This window comes from Muscardinus avellanarius (genome assembly GCF_963383645.1).
Source record: "Muscardinus avellanarius genome assembly, chromosome: 16".
NCBI lineage: Eukaryota > Metazoa > Chordata > Mammalia > Rodentia > Gliridae > Muscardinus > Muscardinus avellanarius.
Genome location: NC_137802.1, coordinates 5,862,944 through 5,885,700, shown reverse-complemented (window position 1 = coordinate 5,885,700; position 22,757 = coordinate 5,862,944). Strand labels below are relative to the sequence as shown.

The following is a 22,757-nucleotide window of genomic DNA, read 5'->3' as shown; positions in this document are numbered from 1 at the left end:
ACGTGCACCTCCACACCTGGCTACCTTTTCCCTATTTTGTGTGTGTGTGTGTGGGTACTGGGGGTGGGACCCAGAGGCCTTCTATCTCCAAGCTATACCCCCATATCCATTTTTTATATTTTTTATTTGGAAATAGGGTCTCACTAAGTTGCTGAGAACCTCACTAAACTGCTGAGGCTGGCTTCGAACCGGTGCAATCCTTCTGCCTCAGCCTCCCAAGTACTGGGATTACAATCCCCTGTTCTTAAAAAAAAAAAAAAAAAAAGTTAGGCATGGGAGTACATGCCTGTAATCCCAGTTTTTGAGAGGCAGAGACAGGAGGATCACTGGTTTGAAGCCAGCCTCGACAGCTTAGTGAGACCCTCAACAACCCTGTTTCAAAAATATGAAAAATAAAGCCGGGCGCGGGGGCGCGCTTGTCATCCCCGCGCTTGGGAGGCGGAGACGGGAGGATCGCGCAGGTTCGACGCCAGCCTCGCTGGCTTAAGAGACCTTGTTTCCAAATAAAAAATATAAAATATATAAAAATATAAAAATCTGGGAGTGTAGCCTGGAGGTAGAAGGGTTCCATTCCCAGTACCACCAAAATAAACAATCAAAAGAAAATAAAAATTAAAAGGGCTGGGTGTGTGGGTCAGACGTAGCATGCCCCCGGGCTCAGTCCCTCCAGATCCCCCAAGGATATAAAAGGTTTCTTTGGGCTCGTTTTCACAGGTGTCACCAGGGTGCTGGTCCTGCTGTTGGCCGGTGGTGGGGCAGGACGTCAAGGTAACAGTGTCCCCTCATGGCCAGAAAGCAGGAGATGAGGAGGGGCTGGGCCTACGCTCACCTCGAGGGCACACCTGCCCTTCCAGGAGGCCACACCTCCTAACGGCTCCCTCACTTCCCAAAGCGCCACCCTGGGGACCAAGCCTCCACACAACCATCAGGGGACACTCCCAGTCCACGCTAAAGCAGCACGTGCATGTCAGGTGACCTTGCCAGGACCCCAGGGGAGGGAGGGAGGGGGGGAGGGAGAGAGAGAGAGAGAGTGTGTGTGTGTGTGTGTGTGTGTGTGTGTGTGTGTGTGTGTGGTGCTGGGGATAGAACCCAGGGTGGTCTGCTTCCAAGCCGCACCCCAGCCCTATTTTATTTTTATTTATTTTTGTGGTACTGAAGATGGAACACAGAGGCTTCTACCTTTGGGCCACATTCCTAGCCCTCTTTTATTTTTTATTTGGAAACAGGGTCTCACTAGGTTGCAGACAGCCTAAGTTTCTGAGGCTGGTTTCGCACCCGCAGTCCTGTCTCCGCCTCCCAAGCACTAGGATGAAAGGCGTGCGTCACTGTGCCCGGCTTCTGGCTTCTATTTTCAAGAGGAAATAATTTTTCCTAGAACAGTAGGAACAGAAGCAAGAAGGACTCGCTTTCCAGAGATCCTCTGATGAAGATGGGAGGAAACGCCTTCGGGTGAGGCAGACACAGATGGAGCCGTCGTCTGTCTGTCTGTCTGTTGGCGACTTGACTGTTTCCCCAGCACCAGGTTCCAACCACGGGCAGCGGATAGCAAAGTGTGCCGTGGGAGATGAGCCATTCACCTTGACAAGACCCAGGCAAACAAGCGCGGAGAAAGGTGGCGACGTGGATGGGAATGCACTCGACCCGCTTCCAGGGTAGAGGAGAGGTTTTTAATCAAGTCAGGGTCCAGAGAAGTCACTGTCCAGCTCCCCTGGGCTCGCACTGCTGGGGGGCGACTTCCGGAAGCCGCGCTGCACCCGGGCATCTCAGGTGAGGCCGCGGGGGCCACTCACTCCCGCAGGAGCTTGTGCTTGACGGTGCTGCTCTCGGAGCAGAGGTGGATGAAAAGGGTGCCGGCGGCCGTGCGGGCCCGCAGCTCCTGCAGCTCGTAGTCATGGGCCCACTCCACGTTGCCCCACTTCTGGATCTGCGGAGAGGACAGGGGAAGCAGCTGGGCGCGGGGCCTCGTTCCACTCCACCCCGGGGCTGACGCAGCGGGTGGGACGTGCACGAGGGCAGCCAGTGAGAGCCCCAGGTGGGCAGGCGTGGCAGTGCACGCCCGTAAGCCCAGCTACTCCGGAGGCTGAGGCAGGCTGACTGCAAATTCAAAGCCAGCCTCAGCAACTTAGCAAGATGTTCTCAAAATAAAATAAAAAAGGGCTGGCGCTGTAGCTCAGTGGTGGGCCCTTGGCTTCAATCCCAAGTACTGGAACAGAAAAGGGCAGCCAGGTGGCCAGGGCATGCCCCTGCTCTGGGGCAGGGATGGCCTGGGGGGGTGCCCTGGGCCAATGGTTGCCCGTGACTAGATGGGCTGGCCCCAAAGCGCATGCCCTAGCTGGGCGTGGTGGCGCAAGCCTGTTATCCCAGTACTTGGGCGGCTGAGAAAGATGAACTGTAGGTGGACTGCCGGCCTCACAACTTTGCGAGACCCCGGGTTCAATCCACAGTAAATACATACGATCAAGCACGCACGCACTCATTTCCGAGATGGCCTGCCCCTTATCCCACATTTCTAGGACGCCAGCATGAGGCAGCCTGCGAACTGTCACCCTTTTTTTCTTTTCCTTTCCCTGTGTGTGTTGCCGGGGGTCAAACCCAGAGCCTCAGGCGCTAGGCCGGCGCCGCGCTGGCATCCTCTCCGAGCCGCGTCGCTGAGCACGGCTGCCCGGGCTTCCACGTGGACGCAGAAGTAAACCAAGCAAGGCCGCAGGTGGCTTGCGTCTGACTCCCGGGGAGCAGCGGCCCCACGGAGGCCTCTGCCCTGCAGTCTCTCCGGGACTCTGAAAACTAGAGGGAGGACCCCCAGGCACCAGTGCAACTCCAGCCAGACCCCCTGCTCCGCGCCGGCGCACACAGGAGCTCACACTCTGCCAGGCTGCAGAGGCGGTCTGCGTTTCTGGCTGCCTGCTCTCAGTTTACTAACTAATAGGTTAGTGAAAGGTGATTTTGTTTTGTTTGTTGTGGTGCTAGGGATTGAACCCAGGGATGTCCTACCCCTCAGCTACGCCTCCAACCCTATTTTAGTTTTTAATTTGAACCAGGGTCTTGCTAAGTTGCTGAGGCTGTCCTGGAACCTGCGATCTTCCTGTCTCAGCCTCCCAAGTACTGGGATGACAGGCATGTGCCACCACACCGGCTGTGAAAGACATTTCTACCTTCTGTTTATACCATCACACCCATAATCCAGGCTATTCCTCATTTTGTGCAGGATCGAAACCAAGGATCAGAGGATGACACCTCGGCTGGGGCCCAGAGGTAAAAAGCGGAGCGCGGACGGGACGCCGCGGGACGCCGCGTTTCCTGGCTCCCCAGCAGCCTCGCAACCCCCACGGGCCACACCCTTCCATGAACCTGGCTGCGACGGCAGAGAACGGCAAGCAGACACGGCTTGTTCCCTGGCCTTTTCCCGAGCAGATGAAGGATTCCGAAAAGGTTTTCATCGGGCCAGGAACCGACTCATCGTGGCAATGGACCTTCTGAGGCTGGAAGCCTAACATCACCAAGAGCAAAAAGGCTGCAAGGACCGCCACCATCTCCAGTGCTGAGAACTGCAAGCCACGGCGCGGCAAAACCTAGCCGACCGCGTACACGCAGCGGCGACCCCGAGCTCCCCTGTGGCCGGATGAAGGTCGGGGCACAAACGCTGAGCGCGCTCCGGAGCTCCGTCTCCCAGGACTTCCCAGTGCAGAGCGGGAGCTGAAGGCTTCTGTCCCCGAGGCAGCCAGATCTGGCCTGGAAGCCCGGCCGGAGCGCTTCCAGAGGTGGGGCCTCCTGCCTCAGTTTCCCCATGTTCACAGTCAGGCTGAGCACAGATCCACTTGATCAGACACCGAGAAGGGAGCTCAGGGGTCAGGGGAGAGCTGGGCACTTTTGAAGCTCTGCTTTTGGCGCTGGGGATGGAACCTCGGGCTCCAAGCATGCGAGGCAAGCGCTAGTCACTGAGCAACAGCACTAGCCCGGCAATACACTGACTGCTCCTTAGTTATGGTTTCTGACTATATGCGAAAATATCAAAGGTCAGCTGAGCGCGGCAGCGTACGCCTGCAATCCCAGTACTTGGGAAGCTGGGACAAGAGGGTCGCGTGGCCGAGGCCAGCCTCAGGAACTTAGCAAGACTCTTCGTGACCTAGTGAGAACCTGTTTCAAATTAAAAAATAGTAAGAAGAAGGGCTGGGGGTGTAGCTCAAGGTAGAATGACCCTGGGTATAAGCTCCAGTACCAAAAAAGAAGAAAAGAAGGAAAAAGAGGAGGAGAAGGAGGAAGAGCATGAGCCTGTCTTTGTCTGAGCCAGGTGTGGTGGTGCGTGCCTGGAATTCCAGTGCTCAGAGGCTGAGACATGAGGACTGCAGGTTCGAGGCCAGCCTGGAAAACTTAGTGAGGTCCTTAGGAAACTTAGCAAGACCCTATTTCAAAATAAAAAATAAAACACGACTAGGGGCAGGGTGTAGCTCAGAAATAAAATGCCTACAGGTTCAATCCTCTGTACCAAAATAAAAAATAAACCAAAAGGCCGCTTGGCCACCTCCCCTGCCCCATGAGGCTGTGCGCCCTGGGAATGCGCCCCATGAGGCTGTGCACCCTGGGAAGGCGCCTCACCTGGTACTCCTCCTCCAGGCGGGATAGCAGCACAGCCTGCTCCACCGTCAGACGCAGGTCCAGCAGGCCCAGCGTGAGCACCATGGACTTGAGCTGGGCCACCACAAACTCTATCCCTGCGGGGACACGAGCCACGTCAGGACCCAAAGCAGAGCAGCCGCTGCAGCCTCGCCCTGAGTCCACAGCCCTCCAAGAGAGGGGGAGCGCAGCCCACGGCACCGGGCACCGGGCATGGCGCCCGTCCCGGAACACCTGGGGTTTCTGGACGAGCATGTGGGCTTTCCCTGGCCAGTTTGTCTCCGTGCGCCCCGAGCGGGCGCGTGACCTGAACCTGGCCAACCAGGATCTCCCCCAAACCCCGGCCAGGACTGCTTCACAGATGAGCACAGAGCCAGCCAGGCCAGCGAGCCTCGGCCTCGAGACTTCTGCTGCTGGAAGGGTGTGAGCGAGGGTGAAGGGCTGGCACGAGGGCCGGGCACCCCGCGGGGTAGAGCCGCTGCACCCAGCCACCTCGGGCCCGCGGAAGCGCGCGCGTACCTTGTAGGGCCCACATGTTGTAAGAGGCCAGGTGGCCGGCGAGCACCTCCCGTGTCTTAGCAGGAATGCTGGGTCCCATTATGCTGGTGGAGGAGCCGATCTCAATGCCGTACCTGAAAGGAAAAGGCTTCGGTCTGACCCTGCGCGCTGTGTCCCCGGAGCGGCCCAGTGTGTGACTAGAAACCCAGACCCAAACTGTGAAGCGTGCGCGCCCCTTCGGAGTACTGGCCGAGGGGCGAGTCTTGGGGACTCTAGGAGCAACTGCTACCATGTGCTCTCCTGACCTAACTCGCTGGCCTGGAACCTCTTTCAAAAGTGCAGGTAGAGCCAGGTGTGGTGGCGCACGCTTGTCATCCCAGCGCTTGGGAGGCTGAGACGGGAGGATCGCACAGGTTCGAAGCCAGCCTCAACTACTTAGTGAGGCTCTCAGCAACTGAGTGAGACCCTGTTTCCAAATAAATTATAAAATAGGGCTGGGGTTGTAGCCCGGAGGTAGAAAGCCCCTGGGTTCCACAAAAAAAAAAAAAAAAAAAAAAAAAGTGCAGGTAGAGGCCGGGCGGGGTGGCGCACGTTGTCACCCCTGTACTTGGTTGGGAGGCTGAGACAGGAGGATCGCCGATTCACGGCCAGCCTCAGCTACTTAGTGAGACCTCTGCAACTTAGTGAGACCCTGTTTCCAAATAAAGAATAAGCCAGGCGTGGTGGCGCACGCTTATAATCCCAGCATTTGGGAGGCTGAGACAGGAAGATTGTGGTTTCGTGGTTCAAGGACAGCCTCGACTACTTAGTGAGGGCCTTTTGCCACACACACACACACACACACACACACGCACGCACGCACGCACTCACTCACTCCAGGTAGGCTTATAAATACTGTGGATAAGGCAGGGCCACGAACGCCTGCCCTTCACATTCCCCTTAGAAATGGCATTTATTTTGCCACCACTTCAATAGTCTGTTCAATTTTACACTCAAGAATCTTCCTGTCAAGGAAGAATATCGGCATCATTGATTCCTCCAAACCACTCACACCCCAAGGCCGCGCTGTAATACTGCAGAGGGCTGCCCGACTCCTCGGTGTGCGCGCCTGTCTGCTGGGCCAGTCTGTGATTTTATTTATTAGTGTGCTAATTGTGGCACCGATAAAAAATAACTGCCCAAATGTGCACACATACTGTGTGCTGTGCAGGACGCGAGGCGCCACACGTATCAATGCCCTTACTCCTCACAGCCTCGGGGAGGGCAGGAGCGATCAGCCCCATCACCAGACGAGGAAAAGGAAGCCCAGGGAGGTGAGTCACTGCCCGAAGCCGCAGAGCTCAACGCCAACCGACATGGCCGCCCTGAGCCTCTGCAGGAAGGGGCCTGGGCCGCCGTGCTTTTGAGCTGACCCTGCCCGGGGCGAGAGCTCCATACTGGGTGGTGAGCTGAACTGGAGGAGCGTTTCTCCCCGAGGTGGCGTGCATGCTCTGACTCGGGTGGCCAGCTGAGGCCCCGGGCGCCCTGCGGTCGGGCGGGCGGGCGGGCGGGCTGCGCTCTTACCTCTGCTCGGCCCAGTCTACGATCGGATCCCATTCGTTCTTTTGGAGTTCCACTAACGTCTCTGGCTCTTCCACCCTGTAGCTAATTCATTGTAAAAATCACCTTCATTAATAAAAAAGTACAATTCCTTCACTCAGTGAGAGGAAAAAGACAAAGCAATGGCCAAAGCTTCCCGCCACCAACCCGTGCCCACCTGGTCCCGCAGGCAGTGGCTGGCAAAGTGTGGCGGGCCCGGGCCCGGGCCTCGGCCGGATGGGGGCACTGACCCACGGCACTTCCCGTGCACACACTCTGCCAGCAGGCCACGAACCGCACCGCCTTCCTCCCCTCCAGAGACACCACGCTCCGGACGGCGCGATGCCCATCTGAGGTGGCAACCCGCGAGCCAGGCCGCACCACTTGTTTGGATCAAGAGACACACAGACAGTCAGGTGAGGGACACAAGCTGCAAAGCCTCATGGGACGGGAGCCCCGGGGCACTGGCTGGGCTGTTGAGAGGGGCAGTGGGTGGAGGCCCCTCCTGCCCTGTCCTACGCCCTGGGAGCAGAGGAGGAGGGAAGAGAGCTCTTCGTGTCCACTTCCTTCCCACGTGGGCCAGCCTTCCTTCATTTCCTATCAGGACCCCTGGGGTTTTCAAGAAGCCCCTTTCTGCCTGAGGGAGACTGAAAAGGCTCTGCCTGCTGGGTGTGGTGGCGCACGCTTGTAATCCCCCTGCTTGGGAGGCTGAGACAGGAGGATCGCACAGGTTTGAAGCCAGCCTCAGCTACTTAGTGAGGCTCTCAGCAACTTAGTGAGACCCTGTTTACAAATAAAGTATAAAATAGGTCTGGGAGTATAGCCCGGAGGTAGAAAAAGCCCCTGGATTCCATCTCCAAAACAAAACAAAAGATAAAGGGCCGGAGGTGTAGCTTGGAGGAGAATGCCCCTGGGCTCAACTCCCAGTAACACACACATACACACACACACACACACAGTTCTGCTGGTGCTGAGATGACCCAGGAACAGCGCGGTGTGTCTGTTCCTCCACGTCCCTTCCCTGTCACTGATAGTCAGTGGCAGAATAGGGGCACAGGAGGGGAGGCGCCAGCTGCCACTGCCCTCTGCAATGCCAGGGATGCCCAGCCGAGACCCTATTACGGGGCAGAAGTCAATGGGATGGGGGCCTGCTGGGACCTGGCAAGTGAACCCCGGGTCCTGGAGCCTTCAAGGAGGGGTGAGCGCCTCCATCAGCCCAGGGGCACCTGTGCTCTGGTGGCCTGAGATATCCTCCGAGACAGAGCGAGACAGAGAGACAGACGGACAGACACTGGGATTGGACCCGGGGCATTCTACCTCTAAGCACACCCCCAGCCCTTTTTATTTTTATTTATTTATTTTTGCAGGTCTAAGAATGGAACCCAGGGGCATCCAACCTCCAAGCTATACCTCCTGCCCTATTTTTTTATTCTTTATTTTGAAACAGGGTCTCATTGAGTTGCAGAGGGCCTCGCTAAGTAGCTGAGGCTGCCCACGAACCGCGATCCTCCGGTCTCAGCCTCCCGAATGCTGGGATTACAAGCGTGCGCCACCACGCCCGGCTTAAGTTTTGTTTGAAACAGGGTCTCACTAGGTTGCTAAGAGTCTCACTACATTGCTGAGGCTGGCCTCGAACCTACAATCCTCCTGTCTCAGCCTCCCAGATACTGGGATTAGAGGTGCACACCAGCAGGCCTGGCCTCCCCAGGCTCTGCAGAGCCGATGTCAAGCAGGCTGCCTCTCCACCTCATGCGGCCCCAGAAAAGGCCTGCCTCTTCCTCCACCCAGAACTCTCTGGGCAAATGAGGCCAATCAGCCCGGGGGGCGAGCCCAGCTCTGGGGACCGCTCATCTAAAGGCCAGTTACCAGACGGTGTCGGTGTCCAGGAACTTCACGGCCGCCCGGATCAGCTGGTCCTTGGTGCGCTGCGTTGGGTTGTCCAGGGACGTGTTGCACAAGGTGGTCTGAATCAGAAGCAGAAAGCGCGCGTCACGCCCGCTGCGCCCAGGCAAAGGTCCTGCTTTCCCGAGGACGCTGCGGAGGACACGACAGGGGTGACAACCAGGCAGCGCGGCGCAGCCCTGGACTTGAGGCGTTTTCAGAGCCCGGCAGCAGCGGGTCTGCTGGGCGTGTCACCAGCCGGGCGCTGTGCCCGAAGCTCTGAGTGAGCTCTGGGACTCAGTAGTTCCCCAAGATCTCATGTTCTCTCCTAACAGGCTGTGCTGTGTCTAATTTAATCCTCGCAACGAATCGGTAACAGGTACGACTGTAAGGCCCATTTCAGAAACGTGAACACAGAGGCCCAGCAAGATTAAATACGTTCTCCCAGCTGGGCGTGGTGGCACACACTTGTGATCTCAGTACTTGAGAGGCTGAGACAGGAGGACTGCAGGTTTGAGGCCAGCCTCAGCAATGTGAGGAGACTCCTAGCAACACAGTAAGACCTGTTTCAAAAATTAAAATAGGTTGAATGCCCCTGGATTCAGTCCTCAGTACCATAAAAAAGAAAAAGAGAGGTGCCGGGCGTGGTGGCGCGCGCTTGTCATCCCCCCACTTGGGAGGTTGAGACAGGAGGATCGCACGGGTTCGAAGCCAGCCTCAGCTACTGAGTGAGGCCCTCAGCAACTTAGTGAGACCCTGTTTCCAAATAAAGTATAAAATAGGTCTGGGAGTGTAGCCCAGAGGTAGAAGAGGCCCTGGGTTCCTCCCCCAATACCACAAAAATGAATAAATAAAATAAAATAAAGAATAAAAAATAGGGCTGGGGGTGTCGCTCGGAGGTAGAATGCCCTGGATTCCATCCCTAGTACCACAAAAAAAAAAAAAGAAAGAAAAAAAAAAAGAAAGAAAGAAAGGGAGGAAGAAAGAAAGAAAATCACCCAAACTGGGAGCAGGATTATTTTTCTAGACTCGCCTGGCCAACAATAGGTTTCTTTTTTTTTGGTGGTACTGGGGTTCCTGGAAGCCCTTCTACCTCTGGTATACACTCCCACGGGCTACACTCCCAGAACTATTTTTTAACATTTTTATGTGGAAACAGAGTCTCTTAAGCCAGCGAGGCTGGCTCTGAACCAGCGCGATCCTCCTGTCTCTGCCTCCCGAGCGTGGGGATCACAAGCGTGCACCACCACGCCCGGCAACAATAGGTTTCTAAAGAAAAAAAGGTTTCGGGCTGGGCGCCGTGGCACAGGCCTGTAATCCCAGCTCTCCTTGGGAGGCTGAGGCAGGAGGATGCGGGTTCATGTGTCCGGTTGCGCACAGCAATGACCATACCATGCGCCAGTCACTCCCTTGGGCTGAGGCCCGCCCTGGTTTTGTGGCACCAGGATTGACCCACCCAGGGTGATCTACCTCTGAGCTGTTACACACAGCCCCGTTTCCTTTTTGATGTTGAAACAGGGTCTTCCTAAGTTGCTGAGGCTGGCGTTGAACCTGCCGTTCTCCTGTCTCAGCCTCCCAAGTACTGGGAGTGCGGCTGTGCACCATCGCACCCCGTTTGTTTGTTTGTTTGTTTGTTTGTTTGTTTGTTTTTGGCAATGCTAGGGGTTGATCCTAGGGCATTACTACCTCTGAGCTCTACCCCCAAGCTTTTAGTTTTTTATTTTGAGACAGAGTCTTGCGAAGTTACCGCAAGCTGGCCTCGAACCTGTAATCCTCTTGTCTCAGCCTCGGCGCTGAGGGTTTTCTACGCATCACTGCTTCCCAATTCGGATCACAGCTCCGTGGGTTGGGACAGATAGGGGACACGGGGCTCGGAAAGGGGTAGCGACTTGCCCACGGTCGCAAGGTGGAGGCTGTGGGCCGGCTCCGCGGGGCGTCCTCCTCATCTCATCCACCTACTGCCTCCTCGGCTCCTGCATCCAAGCAGCACTGCCTGGGCGCCACCTACACTTCCCACCAGGGCTGGGGATTAGAACGGACACGGCCCCTGCCCGCTGTCCTCCCAGGCAGTGGCTGAGACAGACAACAAACGTGCAGACACAAAACGGGCCCTTACAAACTGTCTACGTGCTGCGGGAACGAATGACCAGCTGCTGCCATAGAGAGCGAGCGCTGGGCGGTTGGCAAAGGTGACCTCTGTCCTGCCCAGGTGGCGTCTCCTGCAGAGGAAGCTGCAGGCGCCCGGGCCAGCCAGGGAGGGAAGGAGTGCGGCCTGCTCACGGGAGCGTGTGCCGCAGCCCGGGCAGACAGGAGCTCCCGCTCCCGGAGCTCGGCTGCAGTCTGGAGGAGTGGACGATTTTGCCAGGCAGCCTAGGAAGCCCCCCCGGCCGGCGGCAGGGCGGTCTGCGCTGGGCTCTAGTTACCAGGTGCATCGTGTAGAACTTGATGGTGTCCTGCTGGGAGTCCCACTCGGTGGCCACGGCGATGGCCAGTGCCTCGCTGGGGACGGTGAACAGCTTGGCCTGGGGAGTCTTCAGCTTTCTGTGGTCCAGGTTTATCTCAAAGCCACCTTGGAGGGGCAGATGAAAAACTCTCAGGGGCCGTGAAGCGGGGTGGACTGACCGCGCCTATATTTAGCCACACGCGACAAAGACGCCGAGTCCCTGAGCCTGAGCGACAGAGCTGGCAGACTCGCCGCGGCCCCGCGGAGACGACGCGCGGCCCACCGTTCCCCAAGCGCCAGGAGGCAGCCAAGGCTTCAGGGGCTCACCTTCACCCTGCGTGATGCTGACGTTCTGATAAAACCTCTTCCTTTCTGTAAGAGAGATTTTTCAGGAGGGGGGTTTAAAATAACGTCAAGAGGCTCAGGAGGCGGCAAGACCAGCGCGCACCATTACTGCCAACGCCGACTGACTGGCCTGATTTTCATATCACCGCTCCAGGTCGGCCCTGCGCCGCGCCGGGTAATCAGCAGCTCCTGACTGAGGCTGGGGGAGGGACGAGGGAGGATCGGGACGCGCTGGTCCTGCCTCCGCCAGTCCTCACGCCCAAGGGCACATCTCATCAAAGGCCTCTCCCAGAGCTGCAGACTGTGTGACCTGACAGATTCCCCACACCTTCTGCTTTAATAACTACACATGCCCCAGCAGCCTCCCCGCCGCTGCCCCAGGCTAGCGCCATCTGAGGTTGGCATCTCGACGGGGTAAAGCCAGAGTCCCACTTCAGGCCAGACTAATGCCTCTAAGAAGGGGTGAGGGGGCCAGGTGTGGTGGCGGACGCCTGTAATCCCAGTGCTTGGGAGGCTGAGACAGGACGATCATAGGTTCGAGGCTATTTAGCAAGCGATTGTAAACTGAAATAGGGCTGGGGGTGTGGCTCTGAGAAAGAGCGCCTCTGGGTTCTACCCCATTACCAAGCCCACACACAGACTGGTGAGCGGGACTCTCGAATGTGTGTACACGTGTGTGTGCATGTGAGCGGTACACAGGCAGAAAGTAAAGCTCCCAAGAGCACTTCCCACCCTCGCTCTCCAGTTAATTAACCTAATTAACCAGCTTGCTTGTGTATTCAACAGGAACTCCAAACATTTCCTTCAAGAAGAGGAAAAATCTGTGCCCAGTGTTTTCATTAAACTAAGAAAATTCCAGAGAATTGGTGTGTGTGTGTGTGTGTGCGTGGTAGGGGAAGAGGCATCTGGTTTCACTCTAAACATATTCTTTCAGCCGGCCGTGGTGGCGCACGCTTGTCATCCCAGCGTTCGGGAGGCGAAGACGGGAGGATCGCGGTTCGCGGACGGCCTCAGCTACTTAGCGAGGCCCTTTGCAACTCAGTGAGACCCGGTTTCAAACAAAGAAAAAGCCTAAAAAATAGGGCTGGGGGTGTTGCTTGGAGGTATAATGCCCCTGGGTTCCATCCCCAGGACCACAATAAATAAATAAATAAATAAATAAATAAATAAATAAATAAATAAATAAATAAATAAAGTAAACATAGTTTTTGTTTTCCATATCAGTTATTTGCATAAAATTCATTTGCCATCATTAATGCTTAAATACAGAGGACCCCAAATTGTATTTCCACGGCTGCACTTCAAAGTTAAGGCCCCAAGTGTTTTCCCACCACACACGAGAATGAATGAAACAGTTTGTCAACACCCTTGCTGGATGCCGGGCGTGGTGGTGCACGCCTGTAATCCCGGTACTTGGGAGGCTGGGACGGGGGGATCGCAGGTTTGAGGCCAGCTTCAGCAACTTAGTGAGACCCTGTTTCCAAATAAAATATAAAATAGGTCTGGGAGGATAGCGTGGAGGTAGAAAAGCCCCTGGGTTCTACCCCTAGGACCACCAGAAAAAGAAAAAGAAAAAAAAAAAAAGCCAGCCAGGGAGGAAGCGGCAACGAGCTCTGGGCGCTGGGAAGGCTCTTTCTGCACCAGCAGAGGTGCCAGGCAAGGGCGCCACTCGCCACTGAGTACTCGAGCACCGCGCCCCACCCGGCCCAGGAAACGGCCCTCGGGACGGACTAACAGTACGGGACGGGCCCCCTAAAGCTGCCGAGTGGCTGAGCTTCACCTGTTGTATTCTGCTTTGCTGGCCAGCTTTGCCGTAACAGAGTAACGGGAAGAGATGAGCCAAGTGCGTCGGTGCATACCTGTAATTACGGTACTCGGGAGACTAGAGGCAGCAGGATTGCAGGCTCGAGGCCAGCCTCAGCTACTTAGTGAGGACAGCCCCGGCAAAACAGCGAGACCCTATTTCAAAACAGAAAACAAAGTAAGGCTGGAGGTGCAGCTTGGAGGTGGAAGAAGCCGGGTGTGGTGGCATACACTTGTAATTCTAGTCATTAGGAGGCTGAGACAAGAGGATTGTAAGTTTGCAGCCCACCTCAGCAATTTAGTAAGGCTCTCAATTTAGTGAGATGCTGTTTCAAAAAACAAAAAACAACAACAACAACAACAAAAAAAATCCAGCGTTGGGGTATAGCTCAAAGGTAGAATGGCCCTGGGTTCAATCCCTAGTACATGCCGTATGGTAAGTACATGCTTGTCATCCCAGTACTTGGGAGGCTGAGACAGGAGGATCGCAGGTTCAAGGCCAGCCTCAGCTACTTAGTGAGGCCCTTTGCAATTTGGTGAGACCTGTTTCAAAATGAAGATTAAAAGCCGGGCGTGGTGGCGCACGCATGTCATCCCAGCATTTGGGAGGCTGAGACCCGGAGGATCGGGGTTCACAGACAGCCTCAGCTACTTAGTGAGGCCCTCTGCAACTCAGTGAGACCCAGTTTCAAAATAAAGAATAAAAAATAGGGCAGGGGATGTAGCTCGGAGATCGAATGTCCCTGGGTTCCATCCCCAGACCCACAAAAAAAAAAAAAAAAAAAAAAAAAAAAAAAGAAAACTGGGCCGGGGACGGGGATGGAGCTCAGAGGTAAAATGAAAATGGCCCTGGGCTCAATCTCTAATACAAAAAAAGAAAGAAAGAAAGAAAGAAAGAAAGAAAGAAAGAGAGAGAAACTGGCGATCTATAAGTCACAGTACGAAGGACAAATGGGCCAAGAAAGGGGTTCATGTAGGCGACAAGGATGTGCTCTGTGTGACTCACTTGATGGGACCCAAGAGCCTTCAAAGATCATGGGTCACGCCGGGCGTGGTGGCGCACGCTTGTAATCCCCGCGCTCGGGAGGCGGAGACAGGAGGATCGCGCAGGTTCGAAGCCAGCCGCGCTGGCGTAAGAGACCCTGTTTCCAAATAAAATATAAAATAGGTCTGGGAGTGCAGCCCGGAGGAAGAAGGGCTTCCAGGAACCCCAGTACCACCACAAAACAAAACGAACAACAACAACAAAAAAAAGATCACGGGTCACATAAGACAGACCCCGAGACCCCGGGGAGCCCGTGAAGTCCCGTGTGCTCGGTGAATACAGGGCTACTCAGCGTCGACAGGAACCCCACCAACGCCAAAACAAACATGAAGCTTTGTGGGATCCTGAGGAACGGGGGTCTCTTTTGAGTACAAATTACTCCTTTTTACAGACCATCTATTGTAAAACACACACACATACACACGCGCGCACACATGGAGCTGGACATAGCCAGGCGTGGTGGCGCACGTCTATAATCCCAGTACTTGGGAGGCTGAGACAGGAGGATTGTAGCTTTGAGGCCAGTCTCAGCAACTTAGCAGGGCCCTGTCTCAAAGTAAAAAATAAAAAGAACTGGAATATAGCTCTTTGGTAGAGCACCCCTGGGTTCGATCTCCAGTACCACAAAATTAAATAAAGAGCTGGCCACAAGAAAGCAGGCTAGATAAGCCAGAAACACTTTAAAAACCTGCCCACACAGCGCCAAATGGACATTTAATGTCCTTTGGGTCCCTTTTCCCTGTGAAGTTGATTCAATTTATATAAAGAAACTAGTAGTTTTCGGTGTCACTTCCCCCTATAATATTCCTGTCCCGGTCTTTGTGGACCAGTGGGTGATCTATTAGTCACAACTTACGGGTTGGCCGTTCCTTTAGACTAAAAAGCTCCAGGAACTACAATTCCCACAGTGCACCAAATAGTGGAAATGCTGAAACTGTCCCAACATTTTTATCTTTGAAAATAGTGCCATCTGGTGGACTTTAAATTTAAAGCTAAAATTCTAAATCTATCTATCCCCGGGCAGCTCAGACCAGCTATTTTCAGGTATCAAAATTCTTTAGTCCAAATATATAAAGACGTCCTCAAGCCAGGCCTGGTGGCCTATGCTTGTAATCCCAGCATTTGGGAGGCTGAGACTGGAGGATCGTGGTTCGCGGACAGTCTCAGCTACTTAGTGAGGCCCTCTGCAACTCAGTGAGACCCGGTTTCAAAATAAAGAATAAAAAATAGGGCAGGGGATGTCGCTCGGAAGTTGAATGCCCGTGCGTTCCATCCCCAGTACCAAAAAAAAAAAAAAAAAAAAAAAGAATAAAAAGTAGGGCAGGGGGTGTGCCTTGGAGGTCGAGTGCCCCTGGGTTTCATCCCCAGACCCACAAAAAACCCAAACAAACAAACAAAAACTATCCTGAGCCAGACACAGTGGCGCACGCTTGTCATCCCAGTACTTGGGAGGCTGACACAGGAACATCACGGTTAGCGCACAGCCTCAGCTACTTAGTGAGGCCCTCCACAACTTAGTGAGACCTTGTTTTTTTTTTTTTTTTTTTTTAAAAAAAGAATAAAATAGGCTGGGGGTGTAGCTTGGAGGTTTGGAGGGGTTCCATTCCTAGTATCATAGGAAAAAACAAACTCTCCTGCGCCGGGCATGGTGGTGCTTGTAATCCCAGTATTTGAGAGGCTGAGACGGGAGGATCACAGGTTCAAAGCCAGACTCAGCTATTAGTGAGGCCCTCTACAATTTAGAAAGACCCTATTTCCAAATAAAAAATAAAACAGGGCTGGGGGGTGCAGCTCAGAGGTAGAGTGCTCCTGGGTTCCATCCCCAGCACTGCAAAACCAACCAACCCACCAACTCTCCTGAGCAGGACATCGTGTCCCATGCCTGTGATTACAGTACTTGAGAGGTTAAGAAAGGAAAACTGCAGGTTCGAAGCCAGCCTCTGCAACTTGACAAGGTCCTCATCGACTTAGTAAAACCCTATTTCAAAATTAAAAATAAAAAGGTCTGAGCCGGGCATGGTGGCGCGCGCTTGTCATCCCAGCATTCGGGAGGCTGAGACCGGAGGATCGCGGTTCGCGGACAGCCTCAGCTACTTAGCGAGGCCCTCTGCAACTCAGTGAGACCCGGTTTCAAAATAAAGAATAAAAAATAGGGCAGGGGGTGTAGCTCGGAGGTCGAATGCCTCTGGGTTCCATCCCCAGACCCGCAAAATAAATAAATAAATATAAAAAACAGCCTGTATTCTAGACTGTGCAGACCATATGGTCTCCATTGCAATTCAGCTCTGCCCCTGTAGTGAAAACAGCTATACCCGGGCGTGGTGGCGCACGCTTGTAATCCTCCCACATGGAAAGCTGAGACAGAAGGATTGCGCAGGTTCAAAGCCAGCCTCAGCTACTTAATGAGGCTCTCAGCAACTTAGTGAGACCCTGTTTCCAAATAAAGTATAAAATAGGTCTGGGAGTACAGCCTGGAGGTTGAAAAGCCCCTGGGTTCCATCCCCCAGTACCACACACTCAAAAAAAAAAAAAAAAAAAAAACAGCCATAGACGGATGATATTTAAGGGAATGAGGGTGGATGTGTTCCAATAAAACTTTACTAGCAAAACACCCTGAGGGCCACATGCTTGTGGTACACACGCTTGTCATCCCAGCATTCAGGAGGCTGAGACAGAAGGATCGCGGTTCACGGACAACCTCAGGTACTACTTAGTGAGGCCCTTTGCAGCTCAGTGAGACCCTGTTTCAAAATAAAGAATAAAAATAGGGCTGGGGGGTGTAGCTCGGAGGTAGAACGCCCCCCTGGGTTCCATCCCCAGTACCGCAAAAAATAAAAATAAAAAAAGAACCACCCTGGAGGGAGGGGGCACCAAGACCTTGTCCATGTGTGTCATGGCCAACATTGTTTACATTATGTGAGACTATAATGTACCAACACACACGCACACACACACACACACACACACGCACACACACACACCCTGGATCATCCCTGGTCTACACACTATACCATCTCCCTTAATCCACATCTCTCATCTCAGCCTAGGAGAACAGCGGAACAGGGATGCCTGTGAGGTGGTAAGGACTCTGAGAAGCTGCCTCGTCTGGGTAACAACTTACACATAGCAGAGCTGGGCGCCCAGTACTGCTGAGACAGGAGAATCACAGGTTCGAGGACAGACTCAGCAAGTAGTGGGGGCGCTCAGCAACCTAGCAAGACCCTGTTTCCAAATAAAAATAAAATAGGGCTAGGTGTGTGGCTCAGAGGTAGAATGTTCCTGGGCTCAATCCCTGGTACCACAAAGAAAAAAGAAAAAAAGAAAAAAGAGGCAGAGACAAGACTTCCAGGCCTGTTTTTTTGTTTTGTTTTGGTTTTGATTTTGTCAGTACTGCAGATCGAACGCTGAGGCATTCTACTTCCAAACTACACCCCAGCCCTGTTTGATTTTAATTTGGAAACAGGGCCTAAGTTGCTGAGGTTGGCTTTGAACCTGCGATCCTCCTGTCTCAGCCTCCCAAGTACTGGGATTACAGGCGTGGACCAACACGCCCGGGTCACGCTTGCATTCAGGCAGATATGCTGTTGCCGTAGAACAAACACCTCCCCCTCCACACAGTCGGCAAGCTGGTCCACAGCTACGGGGCCACAGTGGCCTCACACAGGTCTCCTTGGGTACCATCTCTTTTTCCAACACCTCGAGGGCCCTTTCTCCAATCCATCCTTTCCCCTCTTTCATTTTTCTTTTTCTTTCTTTCTTTTACTTTTTCTTTCTTTTTCTGCAGTACTAGGGATGGAACCCAGGGGCATTCTACCTCCTAGCTATACACCTAGCCCTATTTTTCTTTTTTCTTTTTTTTTTTTTTTTTTGTGGGTCTGGGGATAGAAACCAGGGGCATTCGACCTCTGAGCTACACCCCCTGCCCTATTTTTTTTTTAATTCTTTTTATTTTGAAACTGGGTCTCACTGAGTTGCAGAGGGCCTCACTAAGTAGCTGAGGCTGTCTTCAAACCATGATCCTCTGGTCTCAGCCTCCGGAATGCTGGGATTACAAGCGTGCGGCACCACCTGCCTTGGGCCTATTTTTCATTCTTTATTTTGAAACAGGGTCTCACTGAATTGCAGAGGGCCTCACTAAGTAGCTGAGGCTGGCCACGAACTCAGATCCTCCTGTCTCAGCCTCCCAAGTACTAGGATTACAAATGTGGGCCACCACGCACTGCTCCTTCCTCCCCTCTGTGTGTGTGTGTGTGTGTGTGTGTGTGTGTGTGTGTGTGTGTGTGTGTGTTACTAAGGACTGAACCAGGTACACTCTACCACAGAGCTACACTGCCAGCCCCCACCCCCTGGCTTTTGTGGCACTGGGGATGGAACCCAGGGGCTTTCTACCTCCAAGTTACACTCTCAGCCCTGTTTTATTAGTTTATTTTGAAACACGGTCTCACTAGGTTGGAGAAGGCCTCACTAAATTGCTGAGGCTGGCAGGGAACCTGCGATCCTCCTGTCTCAGCCTCCCAAGTACTAGGATTACAAGTGTGCACCATCACTCCTGGCTTTGCTTTCTTTCTTTCTTTCTTTCTTTTCTTTTCTTTCTTTCCTTTTTTTTTTTTTGAACTGGGAATGGAGCCCAGGAGCATTTTACCTCCGAGCTACACCCCCAGCCCTATTTTTTATTCTTTATTTTGAAACAAGGTCTCATTGAGTTGCAAAGGGCCTCACTAAGTAGTAGTTGCTGAGGCTGTTCTCGAACCGCGATCCTCCTGTCTCAGCCTCCCAAATGCTAAGGTTACTAGCATATACCACCACGCCCAGCTTTTTTTTTGTGTGTGTATATGTGGTAATAGGGGTGAAACCCAGGGGTTTTTCTACCTCCGGGCTGCACTTCCAGACCTATTTTATACTTTATTTGTAAACAGGGTCTCACTAAGTTGCTGAGAGCCTCACTCAGTAGCTGAGGCTGGCTTCGAACCTGCAATCCTCCTGCCTCAGCCTCCCAGAGTAGTGGGATTACAGGCTATGCAGCACCATTACCAGCTCCTTCTCTCCTCTTGATGAAGAGGAGAGAAGAGCCATTGCTAAGGCGTCAAATGCAGTCTGAGGAAACCTTCTTGGGTTTAACCTTCCACCGCTCCAAAGACACCCACAAATCTTGCAACTGGTAAAGTTTGTGCAACATAAGACGAGCTATATACCTCCCTCTCACTGCTCTTACTCATCCATTCCTACATCCCGTGTGTGTGTGTGTGTGTGTGTGTGTGTGTGTGTGTGTGTTACTGTGGACTTATCCTCAGGGGCATTCTACCTCAGAGCCCTGATCCTATCTTATTTTATATTATTTTATTTTAGTGGAACTCTGGAGGTTAAACCCAGGGCCATTCTACCACTGAGCTACACCCCCGCCCTATTTCTTATTCTTTATTTTGAAACAAGGTCTCAGTAAGCTGCCTAGGGCCTCACTAAGTAGCTGAGGCTGGCCACGAACCTGCGCTGCTCCTGTCTCAGCCTCCCAAGTATTTGGATTACAAGCGTGTGCCACCACGCCCGGCTTTTTCTTCTTTATTTTGAAACAGGGTCTCACTGAGTTGCAAGGGCCTCACTAAGTAGCTGAGGCTGTCTGCGAACCATGATCCTCTGGTCTCAGCCTCCCACATGCTGGAATGACAATCTGTGTGCCACTACGCCTGGCTCCTTTTTTTTTTTTTTTTTTTTTTTTTTGAGATGGGTTCTCACTATGTTGCCCAAGTTGGCCTTCAACTCGTGAGCTCGAGTAAGCCTCCTGTCTCAGCCTCCTGGGTAGCTGGGAGTACAGGTGTGCACCACCATGCTCTTATTCTCTTTACTGGCTCCTCTGGCCCCCCTCCAGGCCCTTCGCGTAGCCCGATAGGTGAAACCTCAGTTCCCCGCTGCAATCCAATTCCCCACTTGTATAAAAGTATGCAGCGTAACAGCCAGCAGGACCTCACAGGCAACCGAGTGCTTCTGCTCCCTGAAGGAAATGAAGTAGTCACAGGTCCAAGATGACAGACAGTACCTGGGAGGTCCAGCCACCCCCGGGCCCCCCATTTGTTCTCCTGCCACAGCACCAAACTGCCTGTTCACTTCTGTGTGCCCGAAAGCAGGCAGTGTTCCAATTAGGCCTTTCGTACTCTGAGGTCACCTCTGGATATGCTGGAGATACTGACACGCTCTTTCTTTGAACTCTTCCTTGTCTACGGAAGGCCCAGCTTAAATGCCCTCTGAGAGGCTGACACAGGAGGATCGCGGTTCGCGGCTGGTCTCAGCTACTCAGTGAGGCCCTTTGCAACTCAGTGAGACCCTATTTCAAAATAAAGAGTAAAAATAAATGGAGCCTCTTGAAAACGCAGGAGGTACATAAACATATGTATCAAAGTTAATCACCAAACAAGCATGGGATCCAGGGAGGGGGAGGGAATGGGATGGGGGCCGGATGAGGGCTGATTGGATGATGTGTGCTTGTATATCCTCTCAAGTCTTGTATTCCAGTGTGATGTATGATTACAATGCACCAATAAAAATAATAAAAATAAAAATAAAAAAATAAGGCTGGGGGGGACATCTCCAGGACCGCGAAATAAAATAAATAAATAAATGTCCTTTGAACCCAAGACCCTTTCTAGACCTGAGCATCCCCCGAGATGAGAGTACGAAGATGCTTCTTTGTACGTCCTCATCGCAGTATCTTTGATCGTGATCATGTGACCTTCAGCATCTGACAATAAACGTCATGCAGGTGGGGGCCTCACCTGCGCAGAAGACACTGTGCCTCCTGCTCCCAACACAAACTCATTGAGCGCCACTACTTTTTTTGGGGGGGGAGGGTGGTCCTGGCAATTTAACTCAGGGGCATTCTACCTCTGATCTCTACCCCCAGCCCCTATTTTATTTTGTTTATTCATTCATTCATTCATTCATTCATTCATTTTTGCCGTACTGAGGGTGGAACCCAGGGGCATTCTACCCTCGAGCCACACACACCCCCAGCCCTATATTTTATTCTTTATTTCGAAACAGGGTCTCACTGAGTTGTGGAAGGCTTCACGAAGTAGCTGAGTCTGGCCGGGAACCTGCGATCTTCCTGGATCAGCCTCCCAAGTACTAGGATTGAAAGCCTGCGCCTCCCCCCACCCCGGCTTCTATTTTAAATTCTGAAACAGGATCTAAGTTACCGAGAGCCTCGCCAAATTGCTGAGGCCGGTCTCAGACCTGTGATACTCCTGTCCCAGTCTCCCAAATTCAGGCATCAGAGGCGGTGCGCCACCAAGCCTGGCGTGTAACTGCTTTCATTCATTGAATGCGGCGAGTCACTCCGGCTCTTACACTAAAAATCCCTGTCCAGGAGCAATGCAAGCGCCACGTCCTTCTAGGCTTCGTCACAGTCAGAGGTGGACAAAGGTGCCCGGGCTCACTGAAGAGCAAAGGCTCCATCCAGAGAAGGCAAGGCTTGTGGCAGAGGCTGAAAGGCGCGCGGGAAGGAGGCCCGAAGGCCCGAAGTTCCCGCCCTCCACTAACCTTGTCTGCTCTGTGACCTTGGAAGTCCTGGTCCCGAGCCCAAGTTTCCCCGACTGAGAACAGGGAGGACACCTGCTCCTCTTTCAGGAAAGCCATACACGCTTGGAGAAATGCCACCGGGGCCGGAGGCTGCGCGGCGCCCCTCGGCCATCTCTGCCCAGGTCTGGACTTGGCGCCGCTACCTGCAGCCGGACTCCGCTGGCCGCGCAGCCTCGTGTCCCCAGACCTCGGCCCAGCCGAACCGGCGTGGCCGCTGGCCAACAGGTAACTGGTCCCCGCCTCACCTGTCGGGGGTGCGTAGGCGCGGGCCGGGCGGCGGGACGCTGGCCCGCGGCGCGCCATGGCGGTGGGCTCGCCGGGGAGCCAGCTCAGGGGGCGGCGCCCGGGGCTCCGCAGCCGCAGACAGCTCCTCCACATCGCACGCGCGCCGCGAGACCCGAGAGCCGCCGCCAACTGAGCCAAGGGATCCCCCCCGGCCGCGAGGGGACTGTACGGAAACCTCCCCGGAGCCTTCAGCTTCGCCTGGACGCCGCCATCTTCCCCATGACACCTACGGCGCGCCGTCGCACACCCCCTCAGTCAATCAGCATCACAAACGCGCCTCGGCCCCGCCCCCTGCGGGCCGCGCCTCGCGAAGGAGACTACAAGTCCCAGAGGGCCGCGCGCGCCGCGCCGCGCCACGTGTTCGCTCCGCCGACCAATGGGCGCGAGCGCCGCGCGAGCCTGCTCCCGCCCCGCCGGCGCTCCGCAGCCAATCGGAAGGGGCGGTGTGTGAGTGAGTGTGTGTGTGCGAGGGCCAGTGGGGAGGGGGACCCAGCTCCGGACGGGGAGGCCCTGCTCGCGGCTCCCGGGGTCCCGGCGGCGGCCCGAGCGCTCGGTCCGCAGGCAGCGGGCGGGTGGTGCCCGCTCCGCCCCCGCCCCGCGCGTGCGCGCCCCGCCCCTCCCGCCACCCTCCTCGGCTCCCGCGCGGCGGCGGCGGCGGTTCCTCTCCCCCTCCCCCAGCCCTGGCTCCGGGGGACCCCG

General features: G+C 54.3%; 1 protein-coding gene across 1 annotated transcript; it reads right to left on the bottom strand.

Annotated features, from left to right (window-relative positions):
- Positions 1-1,786: 1,786 nt before the first annotated feature.
- ATPAF2 (ATP synthase mitochondrial F1 complex assembly factor 2) lies at positions 1,787-22,151 on the bottom strand (the record flags this gene model as incomplete). The annotated part of the gene is made up of 8 exons (XM_080713928.1): positions 1,787-1,924; positions 4,594-4,709; positions 5,131-5,243; positions 6,673-6,753; positions 8,554-8,651; positions 10,992-11,137; positions 11,339-11,383; positions 22,019-22,151. 8 exons carry the CDS (start codon positions 22,149-22,151, stop codon positions 1,787-1,789), a joined length of 870 nt encoding a protein of 289 aa, XP_080570054.1.
- Between the last annotated feature and the right edge of the window lie 606 nt (positions 22,152-22,757).